We start from the raw sequence: 19,208 nt of genomic DNA, 5'->3' as shown, positions 1-19,208 counted from the left end.
GGGTCAGTGCGCATTGTGTTAGCCATTAGTAATGCAGATATCACACATATTTTTATATTTGATAGTTTCACATGTGAAAAAAAAGTATACATTAAGAGGAGGTTAACGCTATGGTTTGGCCAGACTGCTGCCGCACAGTACTCACTTGCCGTAGTCGGGGTCGTCGGGCCGAGGCGAGATGCGGCCCTGGAAGTGGTCGGAGAAGGGGTTGGTGGCCTGCGACTCGGCGTGCTCCTGTGCCACGCGGTCGAACAGCTGCACGCGGTCCAGCAGGCGCGGGCTGCTGCTGCGCCGCCGGCGTGGCTCCTCGCCCGGCACGCCCTGAGGAAGGACGCCTTTTGTCGCAAAGAAAGCTCGGCACTATAAAATGTGCAGACAGACTCAGAGCGCGACCCTGACCCACTGTGTTTCCCCAGCTACAGCACACACAGTGTGTTCGAGGTAAAAGTGGGCCTGTGACAGTAATACACAAAGCCGGTCATCAAACAACCATCACTTCATTTAAAACTGTAATATACCTTTGATGGTTACATTTAAAAAATCTAACAAAATTGTACAATCTTGTCACAAGGATGTAATGCGCTATTTCTACTTCAAGAAGATGCACTTACTTCCTGCTTTTATCAAACTGACCTGTTGCAGACAGTGCAGTCCTTCTTTGTATCTGTTAAAATACATAAAAATAAATGACAATCTTGTTAAAATCATGTGTTTACAATATTTTGGTAGTTTGACAAGACTGGTAAACACCCACGAAAAAATGGAATCATGGTTGGTAAGCTTGATTATTCCAAGGTTTGTATAAAGAATTTCAACAATCTACAGCACATAGTTCATTATTGACAGATTTCTGAATTGTTCAATGACTCGATTACAACTGGAAACCAAGAAAAAAAGAGTTTACGCCGTTATTAAAATTTGTCGTTTGAACTTGGACTGCCACACAAAGCAAAACAGAATTTGATGAAGTTCATGCGGACTCTGCAACACCTTTGAAGACTATTTAATTTTAGATTAATGAATTTAATCGTGGTCGACCAAGCAGCGGAGACAAAGAATGCTGTGGATGCCCAGTTGAAGTTACCACAAAGGAAACCAGTGACCAAATCCACAATATGGAAACGCAAGAGTGCAGGTTAAAAATTCATGATATTTACGAGACTGTGAGCATCTCTACTGATGGAGAACTAACTACAGAGAAGCTATGTGTGCTCATACATAGCCGGCCGGGGTGGCCTAGCGGTTCTAGGCGTTACAGTCTGGAACTGCGCGACCGCCACGGTCGCAGGTTCGAATCCTGCCTCGGGCATGGATGTGTGCGATGTCCTTAGGTTTAACTAGTTCTAAGTCCTAGGGGACTGATGACCTCAGAAGTTAAGTCCCATAGTGCTCAGAATAATTTTTTTGCTCATATGTAATGAATGTGCAATAACAGGCTGTAGACGCATGGTTGCCAATGCATGGAAATTTGGGTCTGGCCTTGAGTCATGCTCAGATACCCTAATGCCTTTCGCACTTACCATATTTCTGAATTAGCTAATAAGGATTTTGGTAAATCTGCATATGTTTCTCCTTCTTCCTTGTCATTGTATACTCGTAACAGGAGGAAAATATCTGTTAACGAATCTGTATTCATTTGGGTTAAAGGCAAAGGTGTATGTGAATATGTAAAATTTGTTGGTGATTCTACTGTATATTTCCATAAATAAAGTTTTTTTTTTTTTGCAAACTGATCTGTAGCGTAGCTTAGAACCGGACATGGGTACATCTAGAACCGGGGGCTCAAGGAGGCAACAGCATGTCACGCCACAAAGGCGGCTGACGCAATCCGCCGACCAACTTACGTAATCTTGGCAGCGCGCCTGGCTGAGAGAACTGGGTTCGAGTCCTGGTCCAGGGCAAGTTCCCACTGCCCTCATTCCATTATATAGCTGATGGTTTAATGCATAGTTAATGAGGTTGAAACCTCCCATTAGAAAAATTTATTGATTACATTTCTCTCTTTACTTATTCTAATCAACACTAAACTGACACACAATATTTTTCGCGTAACGCAATCTCACTTTCAGTAATCCCTACAAAAGAATGGCCCTGACTAACAATAACCTATACCTTTCATGAATCACTTACCACACAAAAATCTTCGTTATTCGAACTACTGCAATACAGCGAGCGCCACTACTGCCAGGTAAATAAAAGATTCAAACTACTGAAGGCACTAACTACTGATGGGCATAGTTAGCAAATGAAAGGTTTTGATAGAGAACAAATAATGTATTTCCCTTAATAATGTTCAAAAGTCATCTCATATATATCAGTTCATGATATACGGTATTACAAATGTACTCTTTCTGATGGACACACGTCCAGATCGCCCGCTCTCAAAACTCCGCTATCTCTTTCCCCACATCCACCACTGCTGGCGGCTCACCTCCTACTGCGCAACGCTACACGCTGTTCATATCCAACTGCCCAACACTACAATAGCGAATATTGCAACAATGCCAACCAGCCACAGACTGCACACAGCACAGCCAGTGATTTTCATACAGAGCGCTACGTGACGTTACCAACATAAAAACCTAAACAGCCTACTTACAAGGTTAACTTTATTGGGTATTTTTTTGTTCCTTGTGCTCTCTTCCATATTAGTATCTAATAGGTGATAGTCTTGTGCTTTATCATTTTGTAACTCCTGTATCACGCAGCTCACTATACACAGTGATTTTTCTAAATGTGGGTGAATTGCAGGAACCTATTGGTGATAGGATAAGGAGCATGAAAGGTTCGTATGGACATGTTTTCCGTTGAAGATGGACGTAAAAGATGTTTGACAGTGTAGCCTTCAGTAACTGAAAACACACATGATGACTCAGCAGGTGTGTGCGAATACTCTAGCTGTACTAGTGTTTAAGCTCCACACTAAAAATTTCAGTGATGTCCATGACGGATGTGCGATCACACGTTTTGGCTCTAGGGAGTATGTGCTTCACTACTGCGGCAAACTGGCTATGGTGCAGACACGTATCGTTTAGTGCAATGCTGAGAGTCGATGGCCAGGAACACATCAACGTGGTCTTCACATATAGATAGACGAATGGCAATGAGTACAGATCTGCCATGCCGACCCGTTGTATGGATTGGAACTGGACGGTCAAGAAATTGCTTACCACAACTAGTATCCCAGCAGGGTAAGGGCAGCCATCTGGTAGCCGTGCGACTTGTTTACCCAGGTGAAGTTTAGCAGATGCCATGTGACCTCTTCATCCATATGAGGCTGGGGGAACGCGATTCATCTTGCCCACTAAAACGTTTCTCCAAGTGTTAGTGGATTTCGTGACTGTGTGTTCTCGCGAAGTAGCGCTGAGACGATTTTATAGCTGACAATAGACATTGAGATTACAATGAAATTAATATCACTGTAATGGATAATCTATGTAATTTAGGAGAACAAGGACTCGCATCTTTTTTGCTCTCTCTCTTCCTTTTCAGCCACTGGCTGGCACGGTCATAAAATATATTGCTTGGTCTACCTTATGTAGAGATTTTATTTGTGCTCCTATTGCATAATAATATTTAATTTCATTGTGTTTGTTATTACGACTAATCATACCATTTTCCTCTGCATTTATTTAATGATTTTTATAATGAAATGTGTTTTACTTTGTGTGGGGATGTCTTTTAGTGAATGATCGCGTATTAACGGCACCAATCAGTGTAATATGTTCGGTTTGCTTTCAGAATACAATCTGCATCTAAAATTTCACTTTTTACAAAACAAATTGCGATACTTTTAGGCGTAAATCACGTCCCAAAATTATACTCGCCAACAGACAATCCCGATAGAGTAGCCTAGCTAAAAAAAAAATTAGTCATTTATTGTGGTGTTAAAAATTGACAAATTGCATTCAAATTTCAGTATTTAAAAGTATTTTACGTAATTTTTCAAGTACGTAATTTTCTTGCTTTAACTGAAGGCTCATTTAGCCAAAGATAATTTTAATTTGATCCAGACTTGCATTTAAGTTCAAGCATTTTAAAATCCGGAATCATATAAAATTAAATACTGATTTCAAAACCCAGTAATAATAAACAATAAAAAGCCACCATTAAACCAACCATGCTGGTTCAAAATCATGACTTCTTAACACTGTGATCAGGGTACAACAGGGGTGGCGGATTTGAACCATGTCCTGGCGGCGTCTACCAAGTACTCGATGGCAGGGGCTGTCTTGTACGAGAAACTGCTTGCGTGAGGCTACCCCAACCTATAAGTGTAACTCCTTCATTTTGCAAGTTCGATACGTATTGCTATTAATTGCTCGCTAACTATTTAAAAGACACCGGTATCCAGCTTTGACCTATAAGTTGTGTGAATATAGTCATAGCATGGTACAAGCCCAGTTCGAACACTGAAACATCTGTTTTTGTTTTCACTTTGCATTAACAACTTATCTTTATTAACGACGCTATTGTCCAGTTTTCTACTATACGTTGCTCTGGATGTCATTCTCATACGGAACTCCCCCTGTTCACAACCAGAATTGTCATTTTGTGTTTTTATTTTATATTACGAACTTACCTTTGTACTTCAGACTTATTATTACACTATTGGCCATTAAAATTGCTAGACCAAGAAGAAATGCAGATGATAAACGGGTATTCATTGGACAAATATGTTATACTACAACTGACACGTGATTACATTCTCAGGCAATTTGGGTGCATAGATCATGATAAATCAGTACCCAGAACAACTACCTCGGGCCGTAATAACGGCCTTGATGCACCTGGGCATTGAGTGAAACAGAGCTTGGATGGCGTGTACAGGTACAGCTGCCCATGCAGCTTCAACACGATACCACAGTTCATCGAGAGCAGTGACTGGCGTATTGTGACCAACCATTTGCTCGGCCACCATTCACCAGACGTTTTCAGTTGGTGAGAGATCTGGAGAATGAGCTGGCCAGGGCAGCAGTCGAATATTTTCTGTATCCAGAAAGGCCCGTACAGGACCTGCAACATGCGGTCATGCATTATCCTGCTGAAATGTAAGGTTTTGCTGGGATCGAATGGAGGGTAGAACCACGGGTCGTAACACATCTGAAATGTCCACTGTTCAAAGTGCCGTCTATGCGAACAAGAGGTGACCGAGACGTGTAACCAATGGCACTCCATACCATCACGCCAGGTGATAAGCCAGTATGGCGATGACGAATACACGCTTCCAATGTGCGTTCACCGCGATGTCGGCTAACACGGATGCGACCATCATGATGCTGTAAACATAACCTGGATTCATCCGAAAAATTGAAGTTTTGTCATTCGTGCACCCAGGTTCGTCTTCGGGTACACCATCGCAGGAGCTCCTGTCTGTGATGCAGTGTCATGGGTAACCGCAGCCACGGTCTCCGAGCTAATAGTCCGTGCTGCTGCAAACGTCGTCGAACTGTTCGTGCAGATGGTTGTTGTCTTACAGACGTCTCCATCTGTAGACTCAGGGATCGAGACGTGGCTGCGCGATCCGTTACAGCCATGCGGATAAGATGCCTGTCATCTCGACTGCTAGTGATACGAGGCCGTTGGAATCCAGCACGGCGTTCCGTATTACCCTCCTGAACTGACCGATTCCATGTTGTGCTAACAGTCATTGGATCTCGACCAACGCGAGCAGCAATGTCGCGATACGATAAACCGCAATCGCGATAGGCTACAATCCGACCTTTATCAAAGTCGGAAACGTGATGTTACGTATTTCTCCTCCTTACACGTGGCATCAGAACAACGTTCCACCAGGCAAAGCCGATCAACTGCTGCTTGTGTATGAGAAATCGGTTGGAAACTTTCCTCATGTCAGCAAGTTGTAGGTGTCTCCTCCGGCGCCAATCTTGTGCGAATGCTCTGAAAAGCTAATCATTTGCATATCACAGCATCTTTTCCGTGTCGGTCAAAGTTCGCGTCTGTAGCACGTCATCTTCTTGGTGTATCAATTTTAATGGCCAGTAGTGTATTTTAGTGTGAAAATTGCACTAACGTAACTCTGGCTCTTTGGTAATTACTGCTGGATGTAAGGTAACAGTCTTTCAGTGTTTTTATTTCACGTTAAGAACTCTTTTTTGTCCTACTGTGGAAAGTGCAATTATGTTAACATAGCATTTATGTATCCACTGTTGGCTGTATTGCCTTTGCTAGCCAATGAAAAAAATAAGTAGATGGAAGAAATGTCAATGGGCAGGTGACAGTACAACTGTACCTGGGAAGGTATTCATGCCGATAGCAAGCTCACCGTAAACTCTTTGCAACAGCGTTTGGTCGTTAGTGCGAAACAAGCTCGTTTACAGGTGCAGCTGGTATGTAGTACACAGCACTTAGAGGAACAGGTGTTAAGCACTGTGGAAGATGGCGCCAGCTTCAGTACCAGGCACACCGGCATGGAGTAAGCAAACCATCGTGTGGAATGATCTCTTTGAAAACTGGCCACTATCCGTTTACGAGAGTCGTTACTACTCACAGACTTACCTCCACAGCGATGGCTTTGTCGCTGGTCCATCGCACAGGCCACCACGGTACCGGCATTTCTGTCATATTCACAGGTGGGGCTACAGTTACAAGAGTTAGTGTCATCAACCTTCACGACACCCTCCAGTAGACTATGAAGAATCTCCATAGTATGGTGTCAGCAAGCCATCAGCATCGTTTAGGCCTCAATGTGTGAGTGGGTATCATTGGTGAGTGCCCCATGTGGCCTGTCATGATTCCACAACACTTCACAGGTGAGGCAGTATCTGCACTTCATGCAAGAGACCCTAACTCCAGTACCAGGAGGGCATGCCTTTGGTGGTACGAAGGGTAATGTGGGTAATACATGTTGCTGCCGCAGTTCACTTCATGCTAGCCAATGGATCAGATGTGGTGGCCCAGTCGCATGGCCTGCCCAGTTCGCCAGACCTTCACATTTCTATCTGTGGGAAGAAGTCGTGCATCTGGAGCCTGTACTGGACGTTTACACGCAATAAGAACGCCTTCTGCTCCCTGTGACGCCATTCGGCTAAAGGAGGGGACCTTCGGACGAGTACCTCAGTCACTGCTGCATCTTGTTCCTGTGTGCTTAGAGGCCCTTGTCTGACTGAGGTCCACTCACATCGTACAGGCATGATGGATGAATAAGTACCTCGTAGCACAGAATTACCTGCCAGATGTCCATATGACTTTTTTTGTTCCTTGTCGCCTCAGCGTTAGTTTCCTGCAGTTCTATAGGTCGGTGGTGCAGATTCCGTCCACGTCTATAAATGTTATGATCTGCAAACCATTCTAAAGCTCATGGCAGATTGTACCAGTCACATTCCAATCAGCTGTCATGTTACAGATCAGTCAAGAGCAAGCGTTTGGTGTGTACCACCCCTTATGTTAATCTGAGTATAGATTGGTTTATTCGGTCGCCGGCTAGCATTTAACCATTACACCGCCCATTCTTTAGTGGTTCAAACACCGATGTATGAAACAACTGCGAACTTCTGATCACCCTACATGTGAGTTATTTTGTTGAGTAATTGATGCCAATATAATTTGCAGTCATCCTTTCATTCAGAATTCCTTGAATGTCGATTAATATATTTTTTCCAGAATGAGATTTTTCACTCTGCAGCGGAGTGTGCGCTGATATGAAACTTTCTGGCAGATTAAAACTGTGTGCCGGACCGAGACTCAAACTCGGGACCTTTGCCTTTCACGGGCAAGTGCTCTACCAACTGAGCTAGCGAAGCACGACTCACGCCCCGTCCTCACAGCTTTACTTCTGCTGTGGCTAAGCCACGTTTCTGCAATCTTTCTTTCAGGAGTGCTACTTCTGAAAGGTTCGCAGGAGAGCTTCTGTTAAGTGTGGAAGGTAGGAGACGAGGTACTGGCAGGAGTAAAGCTGTGAGTACCGGGCGTGAGTCGTGCTTCGGTGGCTCAGATGGTAGAGCACTTGCTCGCGAAAGGCAAAGGTCCCGAGTTAGAGTCTAGATCGGCCACCCAGTTTTAATCTGCCAGCAAGTTTCATTCGAAATTATGTTAAAAGTTTGTTGCAACTCGCTAAGAGTCCTCATGATCGAACACTGGGTGAGAATTGTATTGTACGTTAACCGGGGACCTAGAAACGACGGAGAGGCTCCTTCCCCGCCGCAGCCGCAGTGGTCCACAACCCCACGACGACTACCGCAGTCCACTTCACCCCTCTGCCGCCCCCACACCTAACCCAGGGTTACTGTGCTGTTCGGCCCCCGGTGGACCCTCCAGGGAACGTCTGACACCACATGAGTGTAACCCCCGTGTTTGCGTGGTAGAGCAACGGTGGTGTATGCGTACGTGGAGAACTTGTTTGCGCAGCAATCGCCGACATAGTGTAGCTGAGGTGGAATAAGGGGAGCCAGCCCGCATTCGCCGAGGCAGATGGAAAACCGCCTAAAAACCATCCAAAGACTGGCCGGTTCACCGGACCTCGACACAAGACCGCCGGGCTGATTCGTGCCGGGGACCAGGCGCTCCTTCCCAGTCCGGAAAGCCGTGCGTTAGACCGCACGGGCAGATGAGAATTGCCTTGGTAATCTGTATTCCGTTTTAAGCAAAAACTAGCTTTTCACGCATGTCAATGTTTATGGCGTCATATCTTCTCAGCTATGAGTAGTATAGTGATATAATCTTGGACGTATATTCAGTGGTGTATGTGGACACTGTATGCAAAATGTGTTGCGAATGAACTTCGCATTAAAGAAGAAATAAATTAAATAGTCTTCAGTTTTCGTCTACATTAGAAGATCCCTTCAGTCTCCTTTCTTCTGCGATCCACTGCTTCCTTTTTAATGATGCTGTATGTGCTGCCGTCGATCACATCGTATGGGATCTGAAATATCTTCGTGCCTCGTCTCATCATCTCCTCCCCATATCCTTCTAAAGCTGTTTCTGTAGGGCCCTCCATCTTTGTTTACGTATGTCCAATCCATTTGCGTTTCCTTCTTTTTATTAGGTCCAGTAATCGTCTTTGCCCTCCCGCTGTTTTTCACCCTACCCTTCTAACAAACGGAGGCCATGACGTTGGGATCACAGATTTACTTCAAACCTTTTACACTTTCAGTAGGCCATTATAACAACATAATGTGCAAGTGCGCTAAAGCGCCAAAGAAACTGGTACAGGCAAGCGTATTCAAATACAGAGGTATGTAAACAGGCAGAATACGGCGCTGCGCTCGGCAACTCCTACATAGGTCAATAAGTATCTGGCGCATCTGTTACTATGGCAGGTTATCAAGGTTTAAGTTTGAACGTGGTGTTATAGTCGGCGCACGAGCGATGCGACACAGCATATCCGAGGTAGCGATGAAATGGAGATTTTTCCCGTACGAGCATTTCACAAGTGTACCGTGAATATCAGGAATTCGGCAAAACATCAAATCTCCGACATCGCCTCGGCCGGAAAAAGATCCTTCAAGAACGGGTCCAACGACGACTGAAGAGAATCGCTCAGCGTGACAAAAGTTCAGCCCTCCAGCAATCTGCTGCAGATTTCAGTGCTGGGCCTTCAACAAGTGTCAACATGCGAACCATTCAACGAAACATCATCGATATGGGCATTTGATGTCGAAAGTCGACTCGTGTAGCCATTGATCGCTGCACGACACAAAGCTTTACGGCTCAACAGGGCATTGGACGGAAACGCATTGCCTGATCGGACAAGTCACGTATCAGATGTATTGAGCGGAACTACTTAAACCTAACTAACCTAAGGACACCACACACATCGATGCCCGAGGCAGGATTCGAACCTGCGACCGTAAGGGTCGCTCAGCTCCAGACTGTAGCGACTAGAACCGCACGGACACTGCAGCCGGCGTAATTTTTGTAGCAGAAAGTTTATTAGATACAGTATAAGGTGTAAATATAGGCATCAGGTTAGGCTACAGAACAATCTGCTGTCACCTACATTTAGCATTTGCATTAATTGGCTTTGCAAACACTATACCTTTTTAAAATGAGATGGAAATCCAAATACTGTCGGTATAGCATCGTCCTTCAGTTGACGTCTATTTACATAATTTTCCATGTAACAATTCTCTTCACAATGAAGAGAGCACGGCAAATGATTTGCTGTCGGTTGGAAGTTCTCTCTCCGAGTAGCAACAATCCATTTCCGATTTATAAAATCATTTGTAAGAGGAAATCTAAACAATAACAAACGCCCATGATGTATTATTTCTCCATGAAAATACTACATACAAGTAATAGAAATGACTGACCTGTGAAATGTAACATTGTTTCCGCCTTCGTCTTTGCTTCCATTATAGTGTTACAATTAAAAGCAGCACACGAACGAACCCTGTTTAAGCACTGTTTCCCTGCAAATGGCGGCTTCTATCCCGTTCAATGAGGGGACGCGACACTAGCGCCAATGCGCGGTCTAGTTTTTATTTAGTAAGTCTGTGGTGAGGGCGGAGGCTACCATGCGGTGTGAGTTAACACGTCTGCTAGAACGTCTATTGCACAGGCTAACTCATAAGGCTAACTCATATACTAGGGTCTCCATCTCATTTTCATTGAAAAAGGGGACATTTAAAATAAATTAGAGAAAAACCTGGGACAATGAAGAAAAAAAAAAACGGGACATAAATATTGTATCGACTAAATTTAATATACATACAAGATTACCTTTACAACGTGCACTCAGATGATCCCAAATCACTTTTTACAATTATTCTGCCTTACTATCACCGTACTTTCCACTTTTATGTGCTTTATCAGCAAGTGCATTTTCGCCTGAAATTGTATCATAAAAGTCAGTACACGATAGCTTCTTGTGCTGCCAACTGCCTATCCATTTCTGTTACTGACTAAGTTTACATGGTTGTCACTCACGCATTTATTTGCTCTTTTCTTTTGATCACTGATGCGATGTTTCTTCGCCTTAATGTGATTCACAATGTCAGACCTTCCACAATGATCAATAGCAAATTTCGATCTGCACAACGTACATTCTACAGTTTCTGCACTACCAGTGACAAAAGGAAACTCGCTTTTTATACTGCTGTTAAAATTACACTTTCGATTTGGCATAATGAAATAGTGATTGCACAGTGCAAAACATTAACAGTGTGATAACGAAATCCAGAGAGCAGGTATCAGTGGTGTAGAGTATCTCTGGACCGAAAGGATGGATTCAGTGAGTCTATTTAGAAAAGGGGAATCTACGTTGTTATTCGTAACCTATAGTGCGTTTGAAATTACTTGCGATTGTTGACAGTTCGGTACATGTTTGGGGTATGCTGAAAGTCTTCACACGCTTCCTAGCGTAAATAATTGCGCAGTTAATAGCAAGTCAAACAAGCAGTAACGTAAAATACTCTAGCGAAGCGGAATCATAAGAAAATGGGACATTTGAGCGTCCCCAAAAAAACTTTCGGGACAGCGAGACATTTTGGTAAAAAACGGGACTGTCCCGGGAAAAACGGAACGAATGGTCACCCTACCCTACACGCCATCACTGATTACCTCAAAATTTAGCGTATCTATCTACAGGGTGTTTCAAAAATGTCCGGTATATTTGAAACGCCAATACAAACTAAACGAGCAGCGATAGAAATACACCGTTTGTTGCAATATGCTTGGGACAACAGTACATTTTCAGGCAGACACACTTTCGAAATTACAGTAGTTGCAATTGTCAACAACAGATGGCGCTGCGGTCTGGGAAACTCTATAGTACGATATTTTCCACATATCCATCATGCGTAGCAATAATATGGCGTAGTCTCTGAATGAAATTACCCGAAACCTTTGACAACGTGTCTGGTGGAATGGCTTCACATGCAGATGAGATGTACTGCTTCAGCTGTTCAATTGTTTCTGGATTCTGGCGGTACACCTGGTCTTTCAAGTGTCCCCACAGAAAGATGTCACAGGGGTTCATCATGTCTGGCGAATAGGGAGGCCAATCCACGCCGCCTCCTGTATGTTTCGGATAGCCCAAAGCAATCACACGATCATCGAAATATTCATTCAGGAAATTAAAGACGTCGGCCGTGCGATGTGGCCGGGAACCATCTTGCGTAAATCACGAGGTGTTCGCAGTATCGTCTAAGGAAGTTTGTACCGCCACAAATTCACGAAGAATGTCCAGGTAGCGTGATGCAGTAATCGTTTCGGATCTGAAAAATGGGCCAATGATTCCTTTCGAAGAAATGGCGGCCCAGACCAGTACTTTTTGAGGATGCAGGGACGATGGGACTGCAACATGGGGCTTTTCGGTTCCCCATACGCGCCAGTTCTGTTTATTGACGAAGCTGTCCAGGTAAAAATAAGCTTCGTCAGTAAACCAAATGCTGCCCACATGCATATCGCCGTCATAAATCCAGTGCACTATATCGTTAGCGAATGTCTCTCGTGCAGCAATGGTAGCGGCGCTGAGGGGTTGCCGCGTTTGAATTTTGTATGGATAGAGGTGTAAACTCTGGCGCATGAGACGATACGTGGACGTTGGCGTCATTTGGACCGCAGCTGCAACACGGCGAACGGAAACCTCAGGCCGCTGTCGGATCACCTGCTGCACTAGCTGCGCGTTGCCCTCTGTGGTTGCCGTACGCGGTCGCCCTACCTTTCCAGCACGTTCATCCGTCACGTTCCCAGTCCATTGAAATTTTTCAAACAGATCCTTTATTGTATCGCTTTTCGGTCCTTTGGTTACATTAAACCTCCGTTGAAAACTTCGTCTTGTTGCAACAACACTATGTTCTAGGGGGTGGAATTCCAACACCAGAAAAATCCTCTGTTCTAAGGGATAAATCATGTTGTCCACAGCACACTTGCACGTTGTGAACAGCACACGCTTACAGCAGAAAGACGACGTACAGAATGGCGCACCCACAGACTGCGTTGTCTTCTATATCTTTCACATCACTTGCAGGGCCATCTGTTGTTGAAAATTGTAACTACTGTAATTTCGAAAGTTTGTCTGCCTGAAAATGTACTGTTGTCCCAAGCATATTGCAACAAACGGTGTATTTCTATCACTGCTCGTTTAGTTTGTATTGCCGTTTCAAATATACCGGTCATTTTTGAAACACCCTGTACATCTACACAGATACTCTGCAAATCACACTTATATGCCTGGTAGAGGGTTCATCGAACAACCTTCACAATAATTCTCTATTACTCTACTCTCCAACAGCGGGCGGAAAACAAACACCGATATCTTTTCGTGCGAGTTCGGATTTCCCCTATTTTATTACGACACTTTCTCACTAAGTAGGTCGGTATCAACAAAATATTTCCGCATTGGGAGGAGAAAAAAACGCTTCAGATGGCTCTGACCACTATGGGACTCAACATCTTAGGTCATAAGTCCCCCAGAACTCAGTACTACTTAAACCTAACTAACCTAAGGATATCACACACATCCATTCCCGAAGCAGGATTCGAACCTGCGACCGTAGCGGTCGTGCGGTTCCGGACTGTAGCGCCTAGAACCGCTCGACCACTCCGGCCGGCCCGCTATCGGAGGAGAAAGCTGGTGACTGAAATTTCGTGGGGAGATTCCGTCGCATGTCCACTCAATACCTGTACGATGTCACTGACACTCTCGCCGCTATTCTAGGATAATAGAAAACATGCTGCTCTTCTTTGATCTTTCTCGATGTACTCCGTTAACCCTAACTGATAAGGATTCCACACGACGCAGCACTATTCAAAAAGAGGACGGACAAGCGTAGCGTAGGCAGTCTCTTTAGTAGATCTGTTACATTTTTTAAGTGTCCTGCCAATAAAAGGCAGTCTTTGGCTAGCGTTCCTCCACAACATTTCTACATCTGCATCTACACGACTACTCTGCAATTCACATTTAAGTGCTTGGCAGAGGGTTCATCGAACCACAATCATACTATCTGTCTACCATTCCACTCTCTAACAGCGCGCGGGAAAACCTAAACGTTTCTGTTCGAGCTCCGATTTCTCTTATTTTATTTTGATGATCATTCCTACCTATGTAGGTGGGCTCAACAAAATATTTTCGCGTTCGGAAGAGAAAGTTGGTGACTGACATTCCGTAAATAGATCTTGCCGCGACGAAAAACGTCTTTGCTTTAATGACTTCCATCCCAACTCGCGTATCATATCTGCCACACTCTCTCACAATTACGTGATAATACAAAACGAGCTGCCCTTTTTTGCACCCTTTCGATGTCCTCCGTCAATCCCACCTGGTAAGGATCCCACACCGCGCAGCAACATTCTAACGGAGGACGAACGAGTGTAGTGTAAGCTGTCTCTTTAGTGGACTTGTTGCATCTTCTAAGTGTCCTGCCAATGAAACGCAACCTTTGGCTCGCCTTCCCCACAATATTATCTATGTGGTCTTTCCAACTAAAGTTGTTCGTAATTTTAACACCCAGGTACTTACTTGAATCGACAGCCTCGAGATTGTACTATTTACCGAGTAATCGAATTCCAACGGATTTCTTTTGGAACTCGTGTGGATCACCTCACACTTTTCGTTACTTAGCGTCAACTGCCACCTGCCACATCATACAGCAATCTTTTCTAAATCGCTTTGCAGCTGATACTGGTCTTCGGATGAGCTTACTAGACTGTAAATTACAGCATCATCTGCGAACAACCTAAGAGAACTGCTCACATTGTCACCCACGTCATTTATACAGATCAGGAACAGCAGAGGTCCAAGGACGCTTCCCTGGGGAACACCTGATATCACTTCAGTTTTACTCGATGATTTGCCGTCTATTTCCTGTGTGTTCCTTCCAGTTCGAGTTGGTCGAAATTGTAATTCCTAGGTATTTAGTTACACTTAAATGATTTATCGTGTAACCGAAGTTTAACGGATTCCCTTCAGCAAGCTTTCGTTATTACGGTCAATTGCCAATTTTCGGACCATGCAGATACCTTTTCTAAAGCGTTTTGCAATTTGTTTTAATCGTCTGATGATTTTACTGGACGATAAACGACGGTATTATCTGCAAATAACCTAAGACGGCTGCTCAGATTGTCTTCTAAATAGTTCATATAGATAAGGAACAGCAGAGCGTAGATAACACTACTTCGGGGAACGTCAGAAATCACTTCTGTTTTACTCGATCACTTTCCGTCAGTTACTACGAGCTGTGACCTCTCCGACAGGAAATCACGTAACTGAAACGATATTCCATAAGCACGCAATTTCTCTAGAATCCGCTCATGTGGTACAATGTCAAAAGCCATCTGGTTATCTATAGATACAGAATCAATGTGAAATACCTTGTCAAAAGCACTCAGCACTTTACAAGAACGATGTTTCTAAATTAGTGTTGACTATGTGTCATCTGACCGTTCTCTTCGAAGCGATTCATAATGTTAGAGCCGGCCGGTGTGGCCGTGCGGTTCTAGGCGCTTCAGTCTGGAACCGCGTGACCGCTATGGTCGCAGGTTCGAATCCTGCCTCGGGTATGGATGTGTGTGATTTCCTTAGGTTAGTTAGGTTTAAGTAGTTCTAAGTATAGGGGACCGATGACCTCAGATGTTAAGTCCCATAGTGCTCAGAGCCATTTTAACCATACTGTTAGAACACAATATATCTCCCAAAATGCTGCTGCATATCGACGTTTATGATGTTGGCGGGTAATTTAGTGATTACTGCAATTATCTTTCTTGAATACTGGTGTGACCTGTACAAGTTTCCAGTCTTTGTGTACGGATCTTTCTTAGAGTGAGCGGTTGTCCACTATTGTTAAGTAAGGAGCTATTGCATCAGAATTATCTGAAAGGAACCTAACTGGTATACAGTCTCGACGAGAAGACTCGGTTTTATTACGTGATTTAAGTTTTTTCAATACTCCGAGGATATCCACATCGGAGTTATTCATGTTGTCAGCTGTTCTTGATTCGCGTTCTGGAATATTTACTTAGTCTCCTTTGGTGAAGGGAAGTCTGCTTTAGCAGTACTGTCATCGATAGCATTTCCATTGCTATCGTCTACAGAAGGCATCTATTGTCTCTTGCGGCTAGCATGCCTTACATACGACCCAAATCTGTTTGGATTTTCTGCCAGGTTTCGAGACAAATTTTCGCAGTGGAAATTACACTGAAGCGCCACAGAAAATGGTGTAAGTATGCGTATTCAAAAAGAGAGATATTTAAACAGGCAGAATACGGCACTGCAGTCGGCTGTAGCTAAATCAGACAAATGTCTGGCGGAGTTGTTAGATCGGTTACTGCTGCTGTAATGCCAGGTTGTCAGAATGTAAGTGAGTTTCAACGTTATAGTCGGCGCACGAGCCATGGGACAGAGCGTCTCCGAGGTAGTGATGAAGTGGGGACTTACCTGTACGAGCATTTCACGAGTGTACCGTGCATATTAAGAGTCCGGTAAAACAAAGTCTCCGACATTGCTGCGGCCGGAAAAAGGTTCTGCAAGAACAGGATCAACAACGACTGAAAGAATCGTGATAGAAGTGCAACCCTTCCGTAAACTGCTGCAGATACAGTACTGGGCAATCAGCAAGTGCCAACGTGCGAGCTGGCCGGAGTGGCCGAGCGGTTCTAGGCGCTAGAGTCTGTAACCGTGCGACCGCTACGGTCGCAGGTTGGAATAATCCTGCCTCGGGCATGGATGTGTTTGATGTCCTTAGGTTAGTTAGGTTTCAGTAGTTCTAAGTTCTAGGCGACTGATGACCTCAGCAGTTAAGTCCCATAGTGCTCAGAGCCATTATGAACCAACGTGTGGTCCCGGCGGAGGTTCAGGTCCTCCCTCGGGCATGTGTGTGTTCGTCCTTAGGATCATTTAGGTTAAGTAGTGTGTAAGCTTAGGGACTGATGGCCTTAGCAGATTTCACACATTTTTGAACCAACGTGCGAAGCATTCAACAAAACATCATCGAAATGGCCTTTCAGAGCCCAAGACCCACCCCTGTACACTTGGTGACTGCACGACACAAAACTTGGCGCCTCACCTGGGCCCGTCAACACCGACATTGGACTGTAGATGACTGGAAACATGTCTGCTCGGACGAGTCTCGTTTCAAATTGTTCAAAAATGGTTCAAATGGCTCTGCGCACTATGGGACTCAACTGCTGAGGTCACCAGTCCCCTAGACTTAGAACTACTTTACTCTAACTAAGCTAAGGACATCACACACATCTCCATGCTCGAGGCAGGATTCGAACCTGCGTTGCTAGCAGCAGCGCCTAGAACCGCTCGGCCACATCGGTCGGCTCCAGTTTTGTGTAGCAAGAGCTGTCAGCTCTGTCGTTTGTCAATGTGCTTATAAATCTCTCAACCGCTGGCGATACTATTTCTTTGAATTCAACCCTCATCATGTCTACACTTATACAGGGTGTTACAAAAAATTACGGCCAAACTTTCAGGGAACATTCCTCACACACAAATGAAGAAAGGATGTTATGTGGAAATGTGCCCCGGAAACGCTTAATTTCCATGTTAGAGTTGATTTTAGTTTCGTCAATATGTGCTGTACTTCCTCGATTCACCGCCAGTTGGCCCAATTGAAGGAAGGTAGTGTTGACTTCGGTGCTTGTGTTGACATGCGACTCATCGCTCTACAGTACTAGCATCGAGCACATCAGTACGTAGCATCGACAGGTTAGTGTTCATCACGAACGTGGTTTTGCAGTCAGTGCAATGTTTACAAATGCCGAGTTGGCAGATGCCCATTTGATGTACGGATTAGCACGGGGCAATAGCCGTGGCGCGGTACGTTTGTATCGAGAGAGATTTCCAGAACTGAGGTGTCCCTACAGAAGACGTTCGAAGCAATTGATCGGCGTCTTCGGGAGCACGGAACATTCCAGCCTATGACTCGCGACTGGGGAAGTCCTAGAACGACGAGAACACCTGCAATGGACGAGGCAATTCTTCGTGCAGTTGACGATAACCCTAATGTCAGCGTCAAGAGAGGTTGCTGCTGTACAAAGTAACGCTGAGCACGTCACTGTATGGAGAGTGCTACGGCAGAACCAGTTGTTTCCGTACCGTGTACAGCGTGTGCAGGCACTATCAGCAGCTGACTGGCCTCCACGGGTACACTTCTGCAAATGGTTCATCCAACAATGTGTCAATCCTCATTTCAGTGCAAATGTTCTCTTTACGGATGAGGCTTCATTCCGACGTGATCAAATTGTAAATTTTCACAATCAACATGTGTGGGCTGACGAGAATCCGCACGCAATTGTGGAATCACGTCATCAACGCAGATTTTCTGGGAACGTTTGGGCAGGCATTGTTGGTGATGTCTCGATTGGGTCCCATGTTCTTCCACCGACAGTCAATGGAGCACGTTATCACGTTTTCATACGGGATACTCTACCTGTGCTGCTAGAACATGTGCCTTTACAAGTACGACACAAGATGTTGTTTATGCACGATGGATCTCCTGCACATTTCAGTGGAAGTGTTCGTACGCTTCTCAACAACAGATTCGGTGACCGATGGATTGGTAGAGGCGGACCAATTCCGTGGCCTCCACGCTCTCCTGACCTCAACGCTCTTGACTTCATTTATGGGGGTATTTCAAAGCTCTTGTCTACGCCACCCCGGTAGCAAATGTAGAGACTCTTCGTGCTCGTATTGTGGACGGCTGTGATACAATACGCCATTCTCCAGGGTTGCATCAGCGCATCAGGGATTCCATGCGACGGATGGTGGATGCATGTATCCTCGCTAACGGAGGACATTTTGAACATTTCCTGTAACAAAGTGTTTGAAGTCACGCTGGTACGTTCTGTTGCTGTGTGTTTCCATTCCATGATTAGTGTGATTAGAAGAGAAGTAATAAAACGAGCTCTAACATGGAAAGTAAGCGTTTCCGGACACATGTGCACATAACATATTTTCTTTCTTTGTGTGTGAGGTATGTTTCCTGAAAGTTTGGCCGTACCTTTTTTTTAACACCCTGTATTGTAAATGTGGAAGGAGTGGAGACATGCAGGGCTTGCCCAGAAATGAAAGAGACTTAAGCGGGAGCTCCAGAGGACAGAGCGTGTAGAGCAAAACAGCATTTATGATGCGGACCGGGTGAGACATGAACCTTTTATGTTAGTGTAGTTTACACAGGCAGCGGTTGCTACGGCGGAGGCGGCGCGTAACTCGCTGTATAGCGTCGCGGATTCTCTGTGCGTTTCCTACAGAAATAATGTCCACTCACTTTGCGGTGGTTTCTTATTCTACAGTCCGGTCC

At 44.7% G+C, this 19,208-nt stretch overlaps 1 protein-coding gene across 1 annotated transcript in view; it reads right to left on the bottom strand.

Moving 5' to 3' along the window:
- Positions 1-19,208, bottom strand: part of LOC126295140 (actin-binding Rho-activating protein-like) — a 184,930-nt gene that overhangs the window by 136,452 nt on the left and 29,270 nt on the right. The window contains exon 2 of the mRNA XM_049987421.1: positions 146-321. Within this exon, the coding sequence (XP_049843378.1) occupies positions 146-321 (176 nt within the window). The remainder of the gene's footprint in view (positions 1-145; positions 322-19,208) is intronic.

This window comes from Schistocerca gregaria, chromosome 11, assembly GCF_023897955.1.
Source record: "Schistocerca gregaria isolate iqSchGreg1 chromosome 11, iqSchGreg1.2, whole genome shotgun sequence".
NCBI classification, from domain to species: Eukaryota; Metazoa; Arthropoda; class Insecta; order Orthoptera; family Acrididae; genus Schistocerca; species Schistocerca gregaria.
The sequence above is the reverse complement of the archived record's forward strand: the minus strand, read 5'-3'. Positions and strand labels throughout refer to the sequence as shown.